We start from the raw sequence: 27,090 nt of genomic DNA, 5'->3' as shown, positions 1-27,090 counted from the left end.
ACTTCAATAGATGTCAGCACATGGTTTGTCGTACAACCTCGCGTTCTTTGCTACGGAAAAACCATGTAGTGCCATCTATCCTCACATGCTCCAAGTCACTGTTCCTTTCGACTTCAATAGATGTCAGCACATAGTTTGTCATATAACTTTGCATTCTTTGTCTACGGAAAAATCATGTAGTGCCATCTATCCTCACACGCTTCAAATCGCTGTGTGAATTTTCTTTCAAATAGTACAAAATTGGCAGTCCTACGTACCTTGTTATTGAATATAAGCTTTTGAATACAAGTTCTTGACAATATTAAAATTTCTTTTTGTTATTGAGCAAGTAGAGACAATGCTAAATTATTGATTCAGTGCTCGCGAGTTTGTCTTACAGAGACGATCACCTTCTGCAACTCTTAAACGATGCAGTAGTGAAGATAACCGCACGATATTAACAGTAATTCGTTATGAATATGGGCTTTGAAGATTTTTGCATGGACGATCTAGCATACAACATAAATCTTTGATGGCACCAAGTCATGCTACGCGCCTATCACTAGGCAACACTTTACCCACCCTACATTTTTACCCCACCTCGCTCATTTAAATATCTATACATATACACACATACTTTTAAGACAGATTATAAACTGATTTATAAACGTTATTTATAAGAATTTTATTATAAAAGTATAGCGATACTTTCGTCATTAAGTATATAAAATAGAAACTATTGATATAAAATAAAATGACAAGAAAGGAGGATGGGAGGTGGACAGAGATGAGAGTAAATCATTTATAGCACTCGTTACCACATGACTACATTTGTAAATCTTAGACATAATTACAAAACACGGAATATAATGAATTACGATCTTGACATTCTCGTCTAAACAAGACGCATCTTTTGTGTTCTCTTACTCCATTTTCATGCAACAAGCAGTTCTAGAAAAAAAGAATGAAGGAGAAGGTCTGTGAAAAATTGGAGAAAATTTGTTTTAGTTAGTTTATAGTTACTCTTAATAATTTAAAAACTGAACTAACTAAAAATTGGAAAATATTAAGAATATAATAAGTTCTGCACGAAATCACTATTCCAATTAGTCGCAGAAGTATAAAGTTTTATACTTTCTTTGCAAGCTGTCCTATTTTATGCCTTATAATTTCATAGGGAAACTTAATTTTAATCCAAATCATTGGTACACTGAATCGATAACATCGCATGGGACATGGAGATAATATAAGGGCTGAAGTAACTTCCAAAACGTGAGACACGAATAAGGATTGAATGTTACGTCTATTCTGTAACTCGTCAGTGATATAGTATACATTTTTAGTTGTTTTTGTACATTTGTTATTATTGTTATAATTAGTTAATATTTTATGCACGCCAGCCGCCTTATGATCCCGCACAAATGCCAGATAGTGGCGTCGCCATACAGAGTCCGCTGAAAGCAACTACTTAGCGGCTATTCAAAAATGCGCGGCAAAATGCTGCGCTGTACAACGAGCTTTTTGTACAATTTTTGGTAGTCATCTTCGCGCAAGAAAAATCGTTTCATCTTTGTCGGTCAAGCAACAAACAAATAGCACTTAGAAAAGGATTGATGCTCATAGCTTAATGAAACTATGATATCTGCAATTTACATATGCTCAATGTAGTCTATTAAATTTCCTATTTTAGTTACAATATCTTGTATAAGTGTAATTGTAAGTAAAGTTAATTTAAAAGTACTATTTATTAAGCAACGAATCTATGTAGGATAAATTATGCTTTATATTATTTATTAGTAAGGGGTTACAAGTAATGAACATTCATTTTTATCAGCTTTTATATATATGACAGCCAAACATTTCATTTTGTAAAAACGCCAAATACAAAATTTTTACGATTTTTGTAAAAATATGGAAATACAGTATCACGAGGAGGATCAAATAAGTCAGATAAATATATTTGTTCTTGTATATATACAAATTGTTCTACAATAATATCAAGGAACAATATACTCATTCAATTGATGATTTTTAGTTGATCTATTCTCATATCACGAATCATTGCGAGTTTGGTTAAGGCCGCCTTTCGAAATTCTTGCCTTCGTATTTACCACTCTTATAATCCTATTTACTATTAATTCCGTCGGTATTGTACATACAGTAAAAGATTGACAACCACATAATATAAGATAGCTCATCGAGAAACAAATGTTAAGTTTATATAGAATGTGTTCCCCAAAATATGTTAAAAATATTTTCGACATCGATGCTAACATCGATGACAATAAATGCTACTATAAGTTTGAAGAATTAAAGATAGAATTAACAAGAAAATATAAGTCAAACTAATACAATATATAAGTGTAATAATAATTTATAAATATTTCACGATGCTAACTTTTTTAATAACAAAAGAGTCTTTCTTTTCTCTTTACCTTAGACTGTACAATATTTGAAAGAATGTGTGAGGTCTATCCAGTTGTAATAAATGAATCGTTAAAGTTTAAATTGAAATAATCTTCACTTTAAAAAATATATCAAAGAGCTATAATATTATGGATCGAAACAACAGCAATTTTATTACTGTATATCAAAACCAACAGTATCGTAACGCGTATAATACTTGTTTTTAACCATCAAATTATAGTTACAAAAATATGTATATATTGTTGTATGCAACTCACAAGATTCTTTTATTTCTTTCGACGATACGTTGTCGAAAGAAGTCACAATAATTAAGCGAGTAGTAAATATAACCGTATGGCGTTAAAGCTAGAGGCAGCACTTATCTTTAAAGCTACTTTATTTATTTGTCACTCATACATCATGTTTCCTGCTAATTCGACAAATTCATGTAGATTTCAAATTTTTGTCAATATTATCATTTATATAAACAGGCTTGGCCAATACACGTATTAAAATAATTTCAAAATCCGATAGAAAAGATAAAACTGACAGAGACATACTATCGAACAATCTTAATGAAATTTGCAATTGTTTCAAGACCGTTCTATAGTATGTCACAATTTTTTGAACAATGTCGATATTTCCAAGTACATTACAAGCCTATTATGTATACACTAATTCATAACTTCATCGAATTTTCGAATTTTCATTTTTCATAAATCTGACATGAATAATTGTAACAAGAGGAAGACCTTAAAAGTTTTTACCGGCACATTAAGGATACAAATTATTAACATGTTTTATCTCACGCATCCTTTCGGAATATACATAATCTCTATTTACGCGAATATTTTACAAATCTAAAATCGAAAATACGATACAGTAGTAAATTTCAACGTTGTTATATACAGAGTGATAATCCAAGAAATATTGGCTCCCCTTGCACGGAATAAATATATCTCTAAGACGATTACGGTTTCTTAATCATTTCGAATGAACAAAAGCCGTATATCTTCTAGGTTTATAGCTTTTGGCGAGACACGTTAAAACGGATATCAAAGTAACATGATTTCGCATCTCAAAGCTTCCAAAATATTTATGCAACGAAATATTCATATCGATAATACAATACTTTAGGTATTATCCCACCTCATCACCGTTTGCAAAAATATTTCCTTACAATTAAACGCTTATACTTATGTTTCTTGTCATTAGTGCTGCTTTCTTCTTCCCTATTTACCACCTACCTAACGATAATAGTCCTATGTGATGGTTAATAATACATTTTGACCGGAAGCAACGCTAATTTACCAGCGACTGCAAATGGCACGACTCTTTCAGCAGCCGCGCAACGCAAAAGCGCTTCTATTTACCGTTCCGTTACATATTTAAGCAAACCCCATTCTCAGAGAAAGTCCGTTGCTCCTCCATCGGCAACTCTACACCGTCTAACACTTCTTTAATATTCACAGATATCTACCATTATTTAAAATAACTCGAATTATTTGTGCGATAATAGTATTTAGAGAAGATGAACACATGTGATGTGTCAGATCATTCCATAAGTTGTATTGTCACTAAATTAATTTTTAGGAGAACAGCTGATATTCGTTTATATGCGCTATTTGCTTCAAATTTCCTGAATAGTAAAATATTCTTAGAACATTTTGGCCATAAAAGGGAAGACTTGTATCGTAATAGAACATTAAGAATCATTGGGAATCAATAGTTAAAAAAAAGCTTACAATCACGATAATTAGCATTAAAGATCATGTTCCAAAATATTCATTACATTTAGATTTCATAAAAGAGAAGGTTTTTGTTCTGTTAGAATGTAAAAAACTTTTAGAAGCTAATAGTTAGGAAGGAATAATAGAAAAGAAGGTTGCAATCACGATAATTGATATTAAAAATCATCTTCCAAAATGTTCATTGCTTATGGAACAATCTAATAGTTGTATTGCACGACAGACATTATTCTTTTTATTAAATCGTCCGGTATAACGCCATTGTTTAGACTAATTGCAACAATATCATCCCGACAATAACGATAAATAACGTAATTACAGGAAAAGTATGGGAATGAATCAAAGATGCGCAAGAACTTCGACAGCTGCTACTGGAGGTGTTTGATCACCGCTCAAAATGACTGGTTCTGATTCTGTCTGAACGATCCTGACCAGATTCGCGTCCTTCTTCGATGGCGTGACATTCGTGTTCGATGCAATGTTCGATCTAGTGCAATAGCTCGGCGGTCTGCTTTCTCTAGTCGTGCCGGGAGTCACAATGCTTCCAGCGTTGGATCTGTAGGTCGGCGGAGGTGAGGACGTTGGCTGCAGTCGATCCAGAAGGAGCAGTCGAAGCCTGTACTCTTGCATACTCGCCTGGAATTAAACACATCATGTTTAAGTTCTCTATTTTCTATGGTATTTGTAGGCTGCGGATTTTTATACGTTTATAATAAATTTAAAGATGTAAAATTCTACAAATTTCGTAGAATACATAAAAATATACAAAATATCCAATATGGTACATCCTATAATTTTTAATGCATGAAACAAATTTCTATGTAGGTTTCAGTTCCAAATATATGAAATTTCATAAAAATCTGCAGTATAGTTATCTGTAATAGATTTTTGGGTTTCATGTAAAACGATAGTATCCAATCTATAATGTATTATTAGGGAAACGATTGATTAATATGAAAAATAACAATTTAAAACATATAGTAAATGTTATAGGAAAAACATAATAGCAAAAGTCAAATGTTGTAGAATAATAATTAGTTAACAGTTGAACGTTTCAGAATCATAGTGATCTGTGATGATATCATAGTGATGATAAATCACTATACTAGTTCATAAAATACAATTTTGCGTTTATTATTATAAAAAGTTCATTGTATTTCTTCGCTCAGTGAAAAAGAAAAACAAAGAAAATGGGAAATGAAGACGTTTCATAAATGGGTAACATAAATCTAATTTGAAAAGAAGATAGGGAACATCTGTTGGAAATCGATCAAGCGCGCAAGTAGTAGAAGACAATTTTAGGGTGTCACCTGATAACTCGGAGGTGGCGTTCTAAATTGGAATTCCGGATAAATCATGGCAGCGTACGGATGAATTGGCCTCGCCGGCGGGATCCTGCTCGAGATCCCCGTGAAACCAAAGAAACTACCACAATTTTCTTGACTGGTCACTCGCCACGCTACAGCGCTCACAGTTACCAGAATCACTCCTATACCTGGAACAGAATACATATATCGTCTCAAAATATACTCTTCTTACCGAAACTAAATGTTTGTCTAATTATTTCGAATACTAAAAGTTTGTTAAATGTCTTTATTTTATAAATCATCTAAACATATATAACGACATCGATCTCGGTTATTTTTGTATAACATTAGCAAAGAAGCATTGGTTAACTAAAGGCTTGATTAAAATCACAATTGAATAAATTATTTTATTATAATCATGACAGTCTTTTTAGTAACTAAGCAACGAAGAATTTAATCCAGCTATTGAATTCAGTTATACATACATATGTAGTGAACATGATCGATCGTGTCTTTAGATTAACGTAATTTTTTTATATCGAGCTTCGCTGAAACCGGTTTGTTTAACATAATATATTTCTATGTATATTGCAGAACATAAATTATTAATCCTGAACACTGATCGATGTATTGTAGAAGCACTCGGAAATGGATGCGCTTTACAAAAAAAGCGCTCATTTTCAGTGTGTAAAATAGATTCCTCTTACATCAAAAATCAATTTAGTAAAAACATAAAGACGCAGACTCGCTGCTGGTAGCTACGAAAATTTATAACTACAACAGAAGTGTGAACAGTCTCTAATAATTTATCTCGCTGGATATAAATGGCATGCGATAAAATCGAAATATCGAAATATCGAAAAAATATCGAAATATGAAGCGTGACTCGAACCGCAAAGAATTAGGCAATGGACGAACACGAAGGATGACAACAAAAAAAGAACGAGGGTCAGAAGCGGAGGTTTAGTCAAGTTACGAGCATACGAACGAGTGAAAAGTCGAGTGAAATGCAACGGGCAGGAAAAGCAAAGATGACGCTGGTCGTTAAACATTGTCGCGTGTTCTCACGAGTCGTGGCATGTGAAAATAGTGAGAGCTAAGAAAACATCCTTGGAGGAAACGAATGATCCAAGCTTTCGCGGTTCCACACCCAGCCGCGCTTCCCTCGCGGCCATCGAAATATCTTTTCCACTCTTTTCGTCTTAATCCTTGTAATTTCTTAACTCGACCCTGCAATCTTCTTTCGTCTCGCTCGACTTATACAGCACTTTACTACTCGCATTTCCTACCATTTGCATTTAAAATTTTATTTTCTCTTCGATACGTGGCTTCCAGGCATTTACTTTTTTAATTAGATACGCTACCCTATAGTGTTCATAAATTCATATATAGGGTGGCTCTATCTAACTTTATCACCTGGAATATCTCGTTTGTTTTTGATAACGTTAAAAAATATCGTTTAAAAATCGGATACAGGTCGAATGGTTTCGAGATGAACTTAATTTCGCGTGTGATTAGATTTTCATAGTTACATAGTCACCGATGTGTTCCTAAATGGAATTATATATTTTTTAATAGATCCATCTTGGCATTCCCTATTAAAAAATTGTATCAGACTACTTATTATGTCGAAGAAACATAAAGTTTCGTAAATATTGCTGACTTTAGTTCGTTGAATTTAACGTAAAATACCGCTTTGTGTCTTTTCTTGTATTTCGTACGTTGAATCTGACAAATTGAAGTTAAAGTATGTTTTATAAAATCCTTTATTGTATTTCGTACGTTGAATTTAACAAATTGAAATTAAAATATCCGGCAAAGTAATAGATCTTCGACATAGATTGGTTAATATCTTTTTGCAGAGAATGCCCAGCTGCACCGATTAACGTATTAAAAAATATATGATTTCGTTTGATAAAAGAAACGTCTGTGACCATCGTATATTCTCTATGCGTTCTACGAAAAAATTAAACGTGTCAAATTACGTTCCTCTCGAGGCCGCTCAACTTGTATATACTTTCCAACATTTGAGATATTTTTCGACATTTTTTAATATCATCGATATCAGACATTTTTCAATATCATCGATATCCGACATTCCTCAACATCATCGATATCAGACTTCTTTCAATATCACCGATATTAAACATTTTTTAATATTCATCAATTCATACCAAATGTCAAGCGTCCGAATATATCTGTAATTACTGATGTCACTCTGAAAATCCATTAGTCCGGGAAATATATTAATTCCAATATCAATTGATCGACGACCTCGTCGAATGACAATATTCAACCAAACAAACTTTCAAAACTGTATACTACATTGTACACCTACGTACCCATTATGAACGAAACTATGCGTCTAACTAAATAACCGAACAAAAAATCCATATTGTTCCACTTTCCGATATCAAATTCATTTAGTGGCTGAACGAAAAAATTCCACGGAAGCGTAACGAATAATAATCGTGATCTCGTTGAAACAGTTAACAAATCGATTCCCACGGCGGTGAGCCACGGTGGTGAGCCACGTTGCTAAATTAGCACGATTAGATTAAGATAAATTTCACGGTCTAACGAATTTTCATCAATGTACGGGATTTGGATAAAGTACGCGAATACGATATATAGTACCTTGCGAAAATGATATTTTATGGCGTAGTATGTTCCCATCTACGTATTTAGGTTCCTAGTATCTGCTAGTTATCGATATAAAATTCGGGTAGCAGTCGGCGTGTTAAATATGAGAAAGCAACGGAGAAGAAACGAGGTAATAAAGAAAGAATGTTAATGGCGCATAGAGAATTGAGGGAAGATGTTGTGAAACAGGGGACAAAAATATAAAGAAAAATATACAGCACGTTTTATTTTTATCCCGCCAAACGGTTTCGGCATATTTCACGATTAAGAATGAGGAAAGAAGGTTACATAGACATAGGATCAAAATTATAGACGACTGGTTTCTTGTTTGATTTATGCTGCCTTCGGTGAAATACGAGAAAATGAAAATGAAATTCAGATGGCAGTGGAATCGATTTATCAACGATGGCAATTTACGAGCATGGTCGACACTTTGAAGAAGAACTTCGGTAAACACGAGCAATCGATCGATCGAGAATCCAGTCATTTATCGTGTTATTTTTATCGTGACTTTCTACTAATGAAGCATTTACGACCCTGCATTTGTATAACGTTTTCGTTTTGCTTTTAATTGTAGAATGTTCTGACACAGGATTAGCAAGGTAAAAATGAAATGCTCTGTATAAATGTATAAAAAATATATATTTTTTGTACGTATTATTGTTGAAAATGACAACGTGAGTTCGTACTAGCCATCCATATGCAGATGCGTTAGTTATAAGAAATAGTAACTAGAGGATGATCCTAGTTACAATCGATAGATTTAATCGATAGGCTTAAGATGCCTTTTTTGTTTTTATCCCTAGTTTTTGTAAGCGCGTGCAATAAAGGCTTTTTTGGCTCGGAATAGTGTGATAGATTTATCCATTCAATAAAATAATAACTATTCTGATCTTACCTCTGAGTATAGAAATAACAACAATTATATTATTGTACTATTTATCATATTATTACATGTACTAGGTTGTCCCAAAAGCGTATTTCACTATCTGCACGCAGTTGCTTTACCTGGCAATGTTTCTACAAACATGAAACCTAACCTGCCAAATGTACATAGTGCAGTGTAATAGAACAAAATGGATCATACATAATTCAATAAAATAACATAAAACAAAAATGTTGTGCATCTATTATTTCCTTATAAAACGAAAGAGACTTTTCGGACTACCTAATATATTATGTAATATATTATACAAAATATATTATATATGAAACATTCGCGGAGAAGTCAGAAAAAAAGCACCAGGAAATAAGAAAGATATGTTAAAGGCACACGGAGGATCGAGGGAGGAAGTTGCGAAATACAAAGTAAAAATATAAAAATATACAAAGAATATGTAAGGTATATAAAATTTGCGCGACAGTAAACGCGTTGAAGGTGAAAAAAGAAAACACGAGCGACCAGAAAAAAGAGATGTTAGAGGAACACGGAGGATCGAAGAAAGAAGTTATGAAATACGGAGCAGCGGCAACGAGAAACCGCAAGGGACCCGTTGGTCGACCAGATCGACCGATCGTGGCGCTATACGAAAGAAGGGAGAACCGTGCTGGCAACTGGTTACTTTCTAAACGTGGGCATGTAACCTGCGACCCGCATAGAATGCCTCTCACAATGGGAGAACGCGCTAACCTACAGGGATCGTACGCCTACACTACACGTGGAGGGACCGTGAGATTCGCGGAACATAAAATTGAGAAATCTCCAGAGAAACGGATCGATGCGATGCGATGGTCTCGTAAAATGTTCTTAACTCGTCAGCTACCACGCTACCCATTTACGGGACCATAAGATCGAATTTGTACGAATTTCATGAAATCGAGCGGAGATTCTTTTTAACTCAAAAAATATATGATGTACGATATTTCGTGTTTCAAAAATCTTTTTTTTTTTCATAGAATCTCGATTTATGGAAAACCACTGTCGAGGAAAGATTAATCAATATTCTCGAGTGGAGATTCTTCTTTACTCGCGTATATTAAAAGCAGTATATTTTTTTTAATTTATAGAGTACCAATATACATAGAAAATCAAGATCTGAAGATTCTTTTTAACTCGCGAAACATATACGTACAAATGTTTCGTGTTTTAAAAATATTTCTCTTTTGTAATTTATAGAAAAGCAATATTCATAGGAAATCAGTAGGAAACGTTTATGGTATACGTTAAAAATTAGAAATCAACGAATTATTGCCATTAATGATATCCATACCGTTGATACTATTAATTAGTTAAAATATTCTATCTAGTATTTTGTTAATTTTTTAATACACCTCGCACGTATTTCAAGCGCGTTACAACACAGAATAATTCAGCTCGCTGTTAGAAGAACATCAAAACTTATAAATATAATATTTCAGTAATTTAATCCGTCCAAAATTTAGTAAGAGTAGATATTCTGGATATCTCTAGATTTCCCGTTGTGAAAGTGTTGAACCAATTTCACACGATAGTACCCGGGCTATGAGGATAGAGATTGCTTACTTTCTTCGATTCAATGGCATTAACGAACCGTTAAATCCAATGGGTTTATTAAGTGGGTATTGAGCCGAGCTGAATTTCGTGTTACGCGAAAACGCAATGGAATTCGAAACCTTGTTATTGTAGAAAATAAAACGGCAAGACAGAACTTAGATAAATACATTTCCTTATGTAAATATTAAGGGTCAAATAATTTAGTCCTATACAAAATATAATTGGGCCAGATTACAAAAAACATGTTCCACAAATGAGATAAATATAGGAAATGATGTATGACATCAGCTTAATTCCATATGCCATAAATATCCTAATGCTAATGCTAGCCTTTTTAATACTGAATGTATTCGTTAATGTATTATGAAGTATAGTATTTGATCTTACGGCACTGTTCAATTTTTATTTCAAATATCTTCTTATACAGCAAGTAGCTTGTTAATTATTTGACAAATTAAAAAATTCGCTGTGTATGAATAAAAGTTTATAGCTTCATGGTGCGTCCAATCGTATTCAATAAGTCTTGTGAATCGTATTTTTAACAAATATTATCGCGTACTGCGCGACCTAACAAATATTTTTGTTAAATTTGTCTATATATCTTCCACGAGATTATCCACTTTTACTTTTAACATGAAATGAACTTCCTCGCAGATGTGTTATGCAAAGCATTGAGAATATTCCGTAATAAGAGAATAATACTCGCTTCTTTCCATACGCTTCATTCCCTAAGAAAACTTTTCTCTATTGTAAACAATTTTTTTTATTGGGAAATATCTCTGTATATCCCATTCAATCTTTATACTTGAAAAGAGATTTGAAGATTAGAGTTGGGAAAATGATGAAAGATTTTCCAAGTCTTATTTGACCATGTATTCTCCGAAACAGATGTCCTTCTTCGGTATCGTTACGCCAGGCTTAGAACAACGTGACGCGAATACACGAAATACACCTGTCGAAGCAATTGTTTGATAATAATAACATTAAATTTGTGAACAAGTACAAACTACGATGTTCCTTAGGAACGAAGACAAACCTTCGTGCCTATTATTCGAATAAATTATATGCTTGCTATTTCATCGCAGTCTTGTGCGATTCTTTTCCATCTTTCAACTATGACTGTATATAATTCCTAAAGGTATAATATTTAAATAGTTTCAAGGGAATTCGTGAACAATAACGCTCTTAAAAGCAGTATTTAAGTAATCTCAAGAGATAATGACACAGTAGCATCCATACTTAAACATTTATCAAACCTAATCTGGAGTACTTTGCAGTCTATCTAATGTATCAACAAAAAGATTTTATCAACATACAAGATAAATATTATTTGTTTATCCTGATGATAACACTGTACTGTACTGTAGAATAAACGTAGAATGGAAGATTAGATAGTACTAAACTTTTGTACGATAATGTATGCATGTTCTCTTTGGCTATTATTCAGTTCTTTACCGAAACGGAATGTACTTTGTGAAAAGACTAGTTGGAGCAGACAAAGAGCGAAGGATTCTTTTGTACTAAAATATGCGATATTTAAAACCGCTAGAAATCATCGGTCGACTGAGGCCCAAAAGATATAAAGCATTGTGAATATAGCTTCCAGTGTTCCCTAGCCACAAATGATAAAAATAATGAAAAGTAACGGGAAGCTTAAATATTTATTTAACGTCTTTAATATTAAAATTATTTTCTAATTCCTCTCGAATCTTTTAAGCAAATTTCCCAAGTAAGTTGTCAGAATTATCTAAAATAATCTAGTTGTAATTAAACGCTTTCTACATAAGAGAATTCTCCTTAGTAACAGTGTTATTTTTATTTAATAAACAACTCTACCTAAGTCCTTTTCTTACACATACAAGATTTTCCTTCTAAAAAATACCTATCAAATATTCTTTATAACATAAAATACAAAACAGAGTAAACTTTGTTAGAACGTGCCAATAAATGTAAGGACTAGATATACAAATACTCATAGATGACAGTACATACAAAAATATAACATATACAATGCATAAATTTATACATTATATAAAAATATACGTGTGTATAAATTTAAATGCCTGTACAAATCAAACAGATGCGAAAAGATTATCCTAAATTCAAGCATCTTTCAGGAGAATACAGTAGCTACAAAAAGTGCCTTCTTATCAGATTCTATACGTTCCACTTTCACAGTATCAAATTTTTGTAGTCATATGCAAGTGCTATTAGATCCTACAAAATGTAATACGCTTGAACCTAATTAATTAATCCTGTAAATACTATAACAAGTGCAATAGAGTTCTATTATCACTGTATACAAATATACAAACGTAAAAATTGATCGTCAGGTAATAAATCAAGTGACATGAGAAAAGTATGATTCGTTACCGATCATAAGCAGCGCGACAGCGATGTGATCGCGACCAGAAGCCCTGAGGGCCCCCAGCAGAGCACCAGCACCCGCGCACACCAGGCCAACTACTCCGACACCCAGTATGGACCAACGTACAGGAGGGGAACCGAGGCCACAACACTGCTTCGGTACTGCATCCCTGCAAGACAAGAACCAACCGTTGGAATGACCCACTGACACGTAAGTTTACTCCTGGTAAGTTGGCAAGTCGCTCGACACGCTTGTCCTCTACTATGCTTGGCTTACGCTCCGCTACGATCGTCATACAGCCAGCTATGTCCATCTTCTCATCTACCAAACTAATTTTTATCTGTTATTTGACCAGCTAGCTGTTTTTGACGAGTAAATGACGAAATAATTCGTCGTGAAGAAATGGCAATATTTTGCGTTATGACGAGCTCTGTCAGTGATAAAATTAAAAAATAAGACAGTCATTTCGTTACAACTTAATCCTATATTATAACAGCCACGCATATGCTATGTTTGACGAGTATAGTCGTCGTCGCTTACTTTTTGCGACGCATTTCAGGTACACAATTTTCAGAGAGGTCGCAACGGCTGACAGTTTTATGAATAACGCGCGAATGTTCCAATTAACAATTATGTAAATACATTGGATGACAGTGACGAGGTCTTATATTCGTAAAAGCAAGTGAAATTTGAATATACGTATACACATGTGTTTATCAGATCGCTGTGTAACTTTATGAAAGTGTAAAATTTATTACATGAAACAAATTTATTGAAACTACCAATACCTATATAAGATTTTGCCGAATTAGATATATATAAATTACATCAAACTTTATAATGAAATTATTACATGAGATTATACAAATTGTTAATTTTATAACACAGTGCATGCTATACGTTACATTTTATTTTATATACAGGGTGGTTGGTAACTGGTGGTACAAGCGGAAAGGGGGTGATTCTACGCGAAAAAAGAAGTCGAAAATATAGAATAAAATTTTTTCGTTCGAAGCTTTGTTTTCGAGAAAATCGACTTTGAATTTTCGCTCGGTACGCGTGCACTTATCACGTCTCGTTATAACGGATCTCACTGTAGATTTTTAAAAAAATTAAAAAAAGAAATTTTATTTTATATTTACGACTTCTTTTTTCGCGTAGAATCACCCCCTTTCCGCTTGTACCATCAGTTACCAATCACCCTGTATATAAGTGTTGAAAATGACAACGTGAGTTCGTGCTCGCCATCTATATGCAGATGCGTTAGTTATAAGAAATAGTAACTAGACGATGATCCTAGTTACAATCGATAGATTTAATCGATAGGCTTAAGATGCTTTCTCGTTTTTATCCCTAGTTTTTGTAAGGGCGTACAATAAAGGTATTTTTGGCTCGGAACGGTGTGATAGATTTATCCATTCGATAAAATAATAACTATTCTGATCTTACCTCTGAGTATAGAAATAACAACAATAAGAATAGCATATGGTACAATGAAATTATTAATAAAGGACCATGTTAGAGGAAGAGAACAGATCCTACAACTGTCGATATGAACAGTGACGCTATAGCCTAAAGAAGACTGCAGAAGATACTTGTTGTTACCCTAGTAGCTAGTCTCTAGAAAGGTTTCTTGCGTCTGAAATGGCTACTGTCCATGTAAAATGTAAGACATTTACTTAACACTTTACGTGTTTTAACTTCGTCATAGTGCAACGGACATAGCAAAAAACATTCGTTTCACACTTGGCGAAAGTGCTGCGACTGTTCGTACTTGTTATCAATGGATTGCAAAGTTGTCTGCCGTGACAGGCTTAAAGTATATACAACTAATAGAGTGTATACAACTAATTATTTGTAACATTGGATGTAGACTCGCACTACCGACCACAAGTATTATGATAGGACATTTTACCAGCCATTTATTTTATTTATTGCGAAAACTCTAACAAATTTTACTTTATGCTATGTATATGTAAAATGACGAAATATCAAATTTATAATAAAATAGCGAGAATTATAATAAATGGTGCAATACCCGTGGCCGGCAATGTGAAATTCACAATTCATCAATGTATTAACAAACTGTCAAAAATAATGACAGAAATGTGTGTAAAAGATATAAATAAGCCATATGTACATGGTTTACTTATCTATATGAATATCAATGCGTAATAATGTAAATATCTATATAAACTATTCTGGTAGAATCGTAGAAAACGTTCTACATATAGTGAAAACGTACATAGCAATCTAACATTACACAAGTTGTACAAGTTATACAGGTTGTCTTCCGCAACCGGTTAGAAGCGGCGGTTTTGTTACTAATTTTAAAAGCTAAAGTATCAAAAATTGCCAAACGATAGTGAAAGCAATCAATTTCAAGATCTAAACTCTATTTTACTCCTTTTTCCAGTCGTAAGAACTGGTTAATCACATAGTGGGAGATGAATACATTGATTGCTATGAATCGAGTTAAATTGGGTTTGCTAGGATAATTTTACGATACCAGTAACATATATATTTAGAAGATGCTGATGTAATCTATACGATCTCCTGTTCAATGAAAAACACACCACAAATATTCAAAAGTAAAACTGAATGATAAATATATTCTTCACAAACTGTTACATACCCGGTTTGTATGTATAATACATAGACAAAACATCAATGCAATATTCACCATAGAGGAATCCTTTGAGATAGTAATTGGTATCAGAGTACGATTATTCAAATAAATATTTTCATTTTCCTTCCTCTATGATTAATTTTGCATAATTGTTTTTCCTTTCGGTTAAGATCCGCTTTCATTAGAGTTCACTCATCGAGTTATTTTTAGTTTTAAGTTTAGCATCAAGTTACTATTAATGTAAAAAAAACAATATTCATTACGTGATTTATAAATATTTATGCCCTCGCTATACCATGACAAACTTAAATAATTTTTTTAATCCACGACGATGCTAATAATTTGTCACCAATCAAGAATATACAAAACCATAACAAATTAAAAAAAAATCTATTCACTCCATTGCATTAAAAGATAGTAAAATTTTTACCTTTCGTATGTTTCTCATAAACATACCATTTACAAAAAATATACTAGAAAATAATAATATGTACAAGCTGTATACATGTGTTTAAAGCTTATGAAATATGTATTTGTATTTACATATATGTAAACGTAACTTTAGAACGACTCGAACAATAATTGACAAACGATGTTTACGCAACATCAGGAAAAAGATGAAACGCTAGTTTTCAGATGCAACTATACAACGTTCGATTGCGGAAACATATTTTTATGATTCCTTTGACGTCAACAAATAAATAAGCAAGTATAATTTTATACGATGATCGAACGAGCGTCCAGAGTTCAAAGGGACGTTGTAATATATATAGGAATGTAAAAACCGGGCGAGACTCGTGCGACAAGCATCGAAGAACATACTTGAAAACGTTTCAAAAAGAAACGTTCGTAATGGAGCAGCAAAGTGCACAAAGTCGTGTATCAGAAGCGTTCGCACATTGTCAAAAGCAACCACGAGAAGAATTCACGAGTGGCAGACGGTAGACAAAACCGTCGTCTGTTTCACTAATGTACGAATCTGATTGCTTTTCCAAACTCATTTTCTACGCTTACATATTTTAATCTTTCTATAAGATTTATTCTATATACACACAATTATGAAATATCAGCATTGATTTGTCCAGAATTTAGAAAGCCTGCAACGTTTTTAAAACAAATAGTTAAAAATGCTCTTACGAGATATTGGCGTATTATACACGATACTATTATGAGGAATTGTATATGTAACATTACGATGAAAATATACAAAATTATAGAAAATCAAAATCCTGTGTCTCATTATGCGTGTTAAAATTCAATTATTCAAACAATATTCATCAACTTTCAAGAACCTTCGAGTAACAATGAATGTTGAATTTTAAAAAATGAAATGTGTTGAACAGAAATTGAAGATGCTGCGATATTCCTTTGCTTTCCTGAGGATATGATAGACATGGGGGAAGATCGTTTTCCAAGAGAAGGAAAATATTTTCACGTCTGCCTTGTAGAAGCGAACTGGAATGTTCACCGAGCATCGGGACAGTGCGCAACGTACTAATAATAATACTATCGAAACCTGAAGAACCACAAATATTCATCGGCATTTATCAGCTTTCAAAGTTGTTCAAAATAATTCTGAGCAATATAATACGAAACGAATATACATTTGTATATTTACCGTCCAAAAGCAGAGACGCTGGTAGAGACCGGAAACGGTAGTCCAAGACTAAGACCCCTAAGGCCCAAATGGGGCGGTGGAAGATGTAGAAATCCTCTGGTAGGAGTGACCAAAGGTACACCCGGTGCTGTAGAGGAAGCCTGACATCCCGTCGACGTCCCAGGATAAGATGGTGGCATCGAGCATGATCTCAAGGCTCGACGATGTTGCCTTCGCAATCGCCTCTCTCTTCGACGAGCACCGCGAACGCCGTCGAGATCCTCCAACGCCTCTGGACCATTTTGCAGCGGTAGCTCCGTTTGTGCCTCCGTTGAAGTGAAAGACCGCGCATTGTCCCGCGACTCCTGCAAAGTTCACGGAAACATTCAAATTATTCATCTTCTTTATTCTCCTTGCCAATTCTACTCTTCCATTATTCCAAGTGTGCAACGTTACTTTCAGGATTTTTAACAGAATGTATGATTTTGCTTATGGAGAAGAGACGCGACAGGGATTATCAATGGCTAGACGAAAATTAGAGAATTATCGGTTGCGCTTAGATTGCGAATGTTCAGGCGTTTAAAGGAAAATTCAGAAATGTACAAATGAACGTAATACGTGGCGTAATGGCAAAAGTATATAAATATATGAAGCATCCAAAGTAGAGTGGACGTTATGATATTTAGCGAAACAGACGATTTGCTATTTTGGTTTTATTTCTTAGTTGCAAAATATGCATTTGCGTATTAAATATTCACGATCTAGTTATAATAACGTTCTGACCTACCAATGAGTTTATTCGTGTATTTTACTTTGTAATTTATCTATATTTGTTGGCATGAAAGTAAAATCTATTATATACTGTCTTTCGCTATTCAATGCGTGGTATTTACTATCTTTCACGTTTCCAGTAACTTCAAAGACGTGGCTTTCTATTTAAAAAAAAGATTTTCCTAGCCCATTATCCATTTTTCTCCGCTAATTAGAGGAAAATACGGCTAGCTGTGCGAATTCGCGATAATAATCTGAATTTTCACCTGTGCACATAATACGGCATCCTGCATTTGTGACAGCTGGCGCACTCGAAATTGTTCCTTTTGCTATTCTATATCTACTGCACTTTCGCGCGTTCTCTCCCATTCTAATCACGATTTCGTGATTTCCGTTCCTTATTACTTACTACGTAATCACTCACTTTTAACCTTTAAAATACACGCGTATACGGGGTGACAACGAAATAGGTGGTCGAATAATCTCGTTACATTAAAATAGCAAAAAGTCTGCTCATAGAGGTAATCAGTCTCTTAAAGATGATAAATTAATAGAAAAAAAGAGAGAGAGAGAGAGTATAACGATAAAAAGATCTTTCTCCTTATGTAAAGTATTTTCTTTTTATCCATGATGAAATATTGTAAGAATATTAAAAAATTACAGTTTCTAAATTTCTTTCGACTCTAAACACTTTCGAAATGTTTCTCGAATTATTAATCAATCTTTTATTCGATTACGAATATAAGCGGTTATACAACAAATATAAATAGCAAAAATAATTCTAGAAGAGTAATGAACAGCGAAATTATTAGTCCGCGTATTTTTATGCATTTGTGGGAAATTTAATTCGCGGAATGCATGTAATATGCAAAAATATAGCAGCTATTGTTATATTTGGTAGTCAAGCGTAAAAGCCATAAGCATCTGTACGTACAATTGGCAACTAAGTGATTGCGGATTTTGTCATTAGGTGGTATTGACAATATCCGCAATCACTTAGTTGCCAACCCAACAGATGAATGATAAACCTTGATATGTGTATGGAAAACATACTTTCATGTAGAGATACATATAGATGCAGATATAGTTACGTATATAATATACCACTATATCGCATACGTTAGGATAGATACGTACTAATTATGTCCACAGAAAGAGTTAAGTAATATAATATAACACAATAAAATAGCAACATAATACAGTAACTAAGAACTCGATGTAAGAATGCAATATAGTGTAAGAAACGAAGAATAAGAATGCAACAATTTCCTTGTAATAGGCTATGGATCCACAGTGTAAATAAATTTGTTGTTATTTCTATACTCAGACGCAGGATCACAATAGTTATTACTTTATTGAATGGATAAATCTATCACACCGTTCTGAGCCAAAAAAACCTTTATTGCACGCACTTACAAAAACTAGGGATAAAGACGAGAAAGCATCTTAAACCTATCGATTAAATCTATCGATTGTAACTAGGATTATCGTCTAGTTACTATTTCTTATAACTAACGCATCTGCATATAGATGGCGAGCACGAACTCACATTGTCACTTTCAACAAAATTATTATTATTATTATTATTATATTTGATAATCGAAAGAAATATCTAACTAGATGCTACTCTTTTAGTGTTTATAAAAATAAGAATTTATAACTTGGTAACTTTATAACTTTATAACTTAAGAATTAATAACTTGAATATTTTATCCAACTTGTATCTTATTAATTAACACTTTACCCAACGCCGTACAAATTAACTCGTTATTACAAACTGTTTATCCATTTCTGAATAAATTTCTTGTTCATTAATCAGTGAATTTTTCAGTAAAGTCGCTGTATATGTGAAGTTAATGAGAGTTAATGAGATCACGTATCTGGTCTTTTCTCTTCTTTCTTTTCGCTTTTCAGGAACTGGCGACACTATACGGGCAAAAGTACATTAGAATCTATTACGTTGTGAGTCTTCGACGCGTCAAGCTCGTACGCAAATGATGGAATAATTTGAATAAATATACGTTATGGTGACGCTTCGTGCGAATGAAAAATAGAAATACGGAAAGATATCAACGCGATTAACACGGGAACACGTGGAAACTATAGTCGTCGGGCGCCATAAAACTGGCATGGAAAGTAATATTCAGGGAAATATTCGATACGTATCGGCAATGGTTCGTATTATTGGAAATAAAGGGATGGAAATATATATCTCATAAAATATCTTTATTGAAAACTATGGGGCGCGAAAAATGGTTTAAATAAACAATTCCACCGTGTCGAGAATTTACACGGGTGAAGCTGGTAAAAATAACAATTTAAGGGATGTTTTCACGAGCCAAAATAAGATGAAGTTAAAAATCTGTTTATTAATTACCGATATTTAATATCGCAATTGCTAACTTGTATCGGAGAAATTGAAACGAATGAGAAAATACATAATTTAAAGGGAAAGAACAAGTCTCCACCCATATATATGGTTTATAAAAAATGATGCAAAGCTCTAGAAATTCTAAAATCCTCTCACAATTTGCTGATGAATTTCCATATTTCAGTCAATAACATATTGTTACTAAATTCATTTCTAACACAGAGAGAAAACATGTTTTATGTATATTAAAACTAGAATAGTTCTAAAATTGTTTATGTTCACGTATATGTTTGTGTTCAATATGTTTAAGCTCAAATTGAGTTGAGTTCGAGTCTTTAGTTAAGTTTGCTTTCATTCTAATTCCAAATAGTTAATAAATAATTAAAAATGATAAATTCAAATTAATTCTAATTCAGTGAGATTATTATACAGATTAGATAACTATAGATTAGATTATTAGACCATTAGACATTAGATAGATTATAAAACATAATATAAGGTGTTATAAGCAGAAATGTAACCGAAAGCCATCCGAAGGCAAGTGATATGGATCACAAATAAATAAAAAAGTGTATATTAAAATTGAGAAGAATCGGGTGAACATTATAATGTGAGTTGTAATGATTGATGAGATTACAAAGAGTAATCTAAGGTGGGAGGGTGATGGGAGGTTGGAAGTTGCAGTAGTTTTAAATAAAATGACACAAAATTCATCCACAGATGACGTTTGCAACCTGAAATTCAAGACCTTTTCACTTTAGGATCCATTCGGATTAATAAAGGAGCCTACACGCGTCCGGTATGCATATGACTCTAATTGTGCTTGAAATGGTTGAATCAATTGATGTCTACATATTTAAGTACATTTACTCCTTTAATTTTTGACCTCAGTATATATATCAGGGCTACATACATGTACGTATTAACGTTTACTATAATACCAATGTATTATATTACATTAACACTTCTTGAAACGTTGCTACCACAGATTAACAATTTATTTATAGGTCCTAGGTCTTACGTTCACGGTTTAAGAATAATTTAGGTTCAAGACAATCGATCGTATCCAAAATCAGCAATACATGGATGGAGAAATAAATATAAATATACATTTACACTTCCGAAATAATAACATTTTCTTTTAGATTAATTTGTAATCCAGGTCGCGACGATTGATTACATAAAAACTTCTTTAACTTGCATTCAAAGTACGAGAATATAATTAATCGCATTCCGACCCTAATAGTATCCTAGCGTTTGAAATGTTGCATAAATCCTCTTTCGAATATGTACGTTCGAGGTCGGGTTGCTGAAACCCGTGAGCTAGATCATCGTTTTCTCCTGCAAACGTGCATTGACGAGAAACGCGTTTCAAAAGGTGTTTCGTTCGACTAAAAGTTTTTAGGTACACATACACAGTCACTCGCAAGTATTAGAACATCTGCTGATACTTAATATAAATTGAATGCTTTTCGCTATTTTTATTTTCTAGTTATTCTATTGGAAATCATATCTTGCAACGAAGCGTTTTTTAATCAGCGTCTGCATATAATTTTTTTGGTGTCAAATTTTTAGTCATATGAAAGTACTATTAAATCTAATTTGTACGTGAATAATATAGTAAATACAATATTTGTGCCGTAGAATACTAAATTGAATAAAATTTGTTAAAATTTGTAATAAACGTAAAAAGTTTAACCTGTAACGAGGTTTTAATGGATTTAAATACTTATACATATAAACTAATGTGTACTAATAATATACTATAATACTAATAAATACTTATGACCGATACGTATCTTAAAAAATGTACTTCTATGGTAAATCATAGACATAAACTTCGGTTTTATTACATGTATTAAAACAAGTGTCATTATCGTAATGGAATATTTTGCAAAAAGATTATGTCAAGTTACGAATCTTTTTACCAATAGCCTTTGGTAATAATGCTTTACGGCGTTTCTCTAATTAGGTTGGAAGAAACAAAACGAAGTGTTTGGCGTATCGAAAACCGTAACCGTAACCGCAGCCATAACCGTACCCGTAACTGTAATTATTTCTTCGGTTTCGATTTCCTGAGTCGACATATTTTTAGGAATTATATCTTAACCGCATTACGTCCCTTCGATTCTTACATAATTCTCGACTAGCCGAGTAATTCTAGCTATACGCTTCTTAAATATAGAATACGTGTATTTAATATGATAATACGCGTGTTAACGCTTATTATTTGTTGGTGTACCAGATAGTACTATCAGCTTATCGTATTCGCTATCGAATGACCGTAATCTTCAAATATTTTCGTTCATTATCTTCAAAACAATTGGCTCACCATCCTTATCTCATTCTTAATGATCTTTATTCTTGCTCTACGATCTCTGACAGCGAGTCACCATGTCCTACATATCCTTTAAAACTTTCTGAATTTGACTATCCTTATCATCCTCGATCCTAGTTCTTCCAAGGCTTTTGAAATCTCCAATACTTTCTACCAAACAGTTTCTCTTGCTTCTAAACGTAAAATCGTGTCAACTACTATTAGTACTATAACCAGTATTGACAAGGAATATTATTATTATATGTTCGATAAATCAGAAAAGTGGTTATTATCTATTAAATATTATTATATTCGCACAATTTATGGATTTTATAACCGCTGAGAATTAAAAAATAATTTGTAATGAAACTTCGAGTCTAAAACTTAAGACTATTTTGCTGGAAAACGTAAAAAAAATCAATATAACGTCACTCTCAGACGCTTTTCTTGGAAAAGGGAATAATGGTATTATCCTTGTCCTCCAAGACGCATTGGCGCCGTAGTGGAATTCTACTGAGTTGTTTACGAATATGCTCATTATGACAGGAAATGAATATTCAACACTGTAAAAATAATACATGCTGGAGAAAATAACGAAGATCAGCAGACTTTCGATAAAAGAAGATCGCGGAAATTGGAATTGTAATACAATCGGCAAAAAAGCAAGTAGCATTTAAATAAATTTTTTACGTGTATCCATAGTAATTCCAGTAGAGAACTCTACCGTTTTATACGTGGATAAATGCAACTTAGCACATCGCACACAGTTCGAATTCTCAAGTGAAATACGAGTACATACATACATGTGTCGAACTAGTTCCGAAAAACATAACCTAAGTCCGTCTAAAACTATCTTTCTCTTAAAAATATAAAAGCTTTGAATTTTATCTACATTCATCAAACGCGAAGAAAATTATTGTCGAGATCTAATTAATGATATTTTGTATGCAAAAGGAGTGCGATTTAAACAATAGAGGCATTAAAATGTAAAAAATAATAAAATTCTTGTATATTCGTACCTAGTACCAAAGCGTTTAATAGACCAGTAATGGAAGAAAATGAAATATAAATCATCATAGAAAGATCGACAAATCGCATTCCAAGTTTAACACATAACAACGTTACAAATAAAAATATAAAAATAACGATACAAACCTGCGGTCTGCTAAGCTGGTTACTCCTTGCATTGTCAACGGTTGCACCGCCTACCGCGACGACACTGACAGGCCTTGGGGCATTCTCGGACAGAGCCCCGGCCATCGTACGACTCTGAACATCGGACTCCAGGATGTAACGCACCTTCCTTCTTTCTTCTTCAACCTCCCTTACTATCTCATACACTTCATCCAAAACTTCACAGTTCACGCTTCTTTTCTTTCTGTTCCTCCTCTTCTTCCTTTTTTTTCCATCCACGTTCCCGCCTCTCGCTTACCACCACATACGTATATAATACACCTATACGTGCCTTTTTCACTGCACACCTTTCTCTTTCCTCTGTTTCGATCGAGTACTCTTTTACGTACTACGTATCTCTCTTTCCGTACATTCTACGTGTACTCTTTTCCTCTTTCATCCTCCATTTATCGCTTTTTCTTTATGTCTTTCATACTCTTTCAGAGTTCTGTTTCGTACTCTTCAATCTAACCCCACCACTGATTCACCAATTTTTCCCCACCACCCCCTCTCGCCCTACCACCTAGTAATGCTACCCGCTAGTACAGGTTTAAACGTGTTCTTTATAATTCTACCTTTATTTTTGCCTTACAGACATTTCTCCTGTCCTCTGGCTTTCAACTTCAACTATTCGTGTCCTCGCCTGCCTCTCGTTCCCCATTCGTGCTATACTTTTTCCCACCGCTTGCAACGCTCGCTGACAGTATCTAAAAACCACAACCGCGTGCTTTTGTCCTCCTCTAACGTGTTTCGATCTTCTTCCCCCTAGATGTCGTCTTTTATTTCCCTCGAACGTGTTTCGACTTGAACGCGCGGCTTTGATTAAGATTCTTTTTGCTTCTGCTCTCCTTTTCCCTACACTGTGGATGTCACAGATTTAGAAAGAGAAAATGAATTCGTGTCAATGATACCTTCCTTTTTTTCAATTGTCTGAGTTTCGTAATCCATCGACGATAGAAATGAGTATTACAGTCCATTCACGTTACCACTCAACCTATATAGAATGTATAGACACCTGTTGTTCCATTCTTCTTCAGATATTTGTCACGAAATAAGGTTTCTCGAATAAGATTATTCGACAAGATAATGTTAAAAGAGCTTTTTCATGGTAAATGTTCGGAGAGAAAGCGATAGAACGATGATTCTTGTTCCTTTTCATTAAATAAGAAATCGCGATATTCGATTTTGTTTCTCCTCCGTGTCACGCGTTTCAAACCTGTAAATAGGAAACGCGCCGTGATATATGTTTTTCTCTCTGAGTTTCATCGTCTCTGTTTTTTTACATGATCTTGACTGTAAATATTGGAAAGTATTCTGGCATTTGATTTATTTGAAAATCGTTCCTCCACGAGATCGATTCGCGTACAAGAATATGCAATGAATTGAGATATTTGCAATTTCTATGTCAATTTCTAATAATTCCAATACCTATTGATCTAATCCAAAGAGATAACGAAGAGCTATTTGGAAGTTATACCACGTTGAAACTTTATTGTTAACGCAAAATTGTGGAATACACTATTTGTCAAGGCACTATCCAATTTTAAACATTAATACTTGCATTAAATATGACAATTTCTCCATCGATTTGAGGAAATCTCCTTTATTTTATTAATTAGATAACCAAACGTGCTGAAGATAATGAACTCCTCAAATAACGTTTGATACTGACCTATGCCAATAATCGTATTGCATGTTGACTTCTAAAAATAAATTGTATCGCGCTATGATATCGCAAACTAGCTCTAGTAAATCGTATACTCATCCTAACCTTTCCTATTTATAATTTTATATCTAAACTACGTTCTATTAAAAGTAATCATGCAAATAGTTTTTTAGCGTCAATATGCATTAATAACAAGATTATCATATCTCGAAGTATGTGCCATTAAAAAGAATGATCTATAGAAATCGAGGACGATGTTTATTTGATCCGAATGTAAGACCGAATCTAAGTTGCGACAAGATTGCTTTGTTCTCATTTTCTACTTGTTCCTCGCGAGTAGAGCGAAGAACGAATCGACCTCGATATCGTTAACGCTACATGAGCATAAAATTTCCGTAATATAATTTGGTATTTTCTCCGTGATGAGCGTCGACGATGAAACTCGTAACTGACCTGAAACTAACTGTATGGGAACGTTTACGTTGCAAATTATCATCGCGCTCGCTCGCGACCGTTTTGAGAAACGGTACTTCTGGCGCTTGTGTGTTTCTACATCTTCACACGATGATTCACGTGATCTGATAGTACGATAACCCGTAGCCCGAAAATTTGGACGTCATCGAACAAAATTACAAATATTTACGAGCCCGCGCCTTCGCGCGCCATTTTCAAACTTTTGTTTATTTACGAAATAGTGTTCATGGAATATTTCAAATGTTTCGCTCATCTAGGAATGATCATTTATAAAATCATTTATTCAAGAGATATATTTAAAAATCATTTAAGACTTCGATATCAATAAAAGATTGTTCGCGTTAATTTCGTTACAAGCATGTGGAAACAGCCTATAATATGGAACATGAAATGGTTTTGGATCTTTATTATCGAAGAAGAGTCAAATTTGACAAAAGAACAAAAATAAAAAGTTTTTAACAAACTACTATTTGACAATTGTTCAAATTTATCTCTCGAACTGTTTTGATTATCGACTATAATATTTCGAAATAGAAATTTTTTCATGAAATTATTTTTTCTGTTTTAAAATCAATGAGAAAGATGCAGTATTTGTGGACAAATAAACGATTGATTACATTCAGCAGAGAAAATTATTGACAGAAAAGTGGATGGTACGCACGCACGTATACACAGTTTTGAAACAACAGATCACATTCGGAGGTGCGTCGAACACTTTCACAGCGAAAACAATGGGAGGATCAGTAATCCTTTAACCTGATTCTTAAATCACTGTAAGTCACTGGGGAAGCCTTGACGATCTGCTTGAAAGAAAAAAGACGCATCTACACGAAACGATCTCGTGGCAACCAGTAGTAGCTATGGAAGGCAGTCGAGTAGAAAGAAGCTATCCTCTACCTCGAAATCACGCGCGGTCACACCTTGCACTAGTTAATTTACCTTTCAGATAACCTGGTCACGTCTGATAAAGTCAATAATTATTGTTTTCCACATATTTACACGCAATTTACATTAATGTCTGTAAACAAAAAATAGGTCGAAACGTGATATCATGATTTCGAAAAGGACAACACTAAAAACGACGCATCTCGAACCGCGATAGCGGCTCCACTGGTGCACAGGCTGTACAACATGTCCTGTAACAAAGTGCGAAACCTCCACCAGCGCG

The 27,090-nt window shown here is 33.7% G+C and overlaps 1 protein-coding gene across 2 annotated transcripts; it reads right to left on the bottom strand.

Annotated features, from left to right (window-relative positions):
• Window positions 1–1,921: 1,921 nt before the first annotated feature.
• Window positions 1,922–27,090, bottom strand: LOC126863507 (uncharacterized). Of its 2 annotated transcripts, XM_050613769.1 has the most exons (6): window positions 26,584–27,090; window positions 23,765–24,998; window positions 17,172–17,515; window positions 12,930–13,093; window positions 5,444–5,628; window positions 1,922–4,769 (listed from the first exon to the last, which is right to left on the bottom strand). In XM_050613769.1, the coding sequence occupies exons 2-6, from the start codon at window positions 23,867–23,869 to the stop codon at window positions 4,473–4,475; spliced, it is 1,095 nt and encodes a 364-aa protein (XP_050469726.1). In that variant the 5' UTR covers window positions 23,870–24,998; window positions 26,584–27,090; the 3' UTR covers window positions 1,922–4,472. The 2 variants fall into 2 exon arrangements, with proteins under 2 accessions (XP_050469726.1, XP_050469727.1); XM_050613770.1 differs by lacking the exons at window positions 23,765–24,998; window positions 26,584–27,090 and adding an exon at window positions 18,188–18,858.

The sequence above is a fragment of the Bombus huntii genome, chromosome 3, assembly GCF_024542735.1.
Source record: "Bombus huntii isolate Logan2020A chromosome 3, iyBomHunt1.1, whole genome shotgun sequence".
NCBI lineage: Eukaryota > Metazoa > Arthropoda > Insecta > Hymenoptera > Apidae > Bombus > Bombus huntii.
The sequence above is the reverse complement of the archived record's forward strand: the minus strand, read 5'-3'. Positions and strand labels throughout refer to the sequence as shown.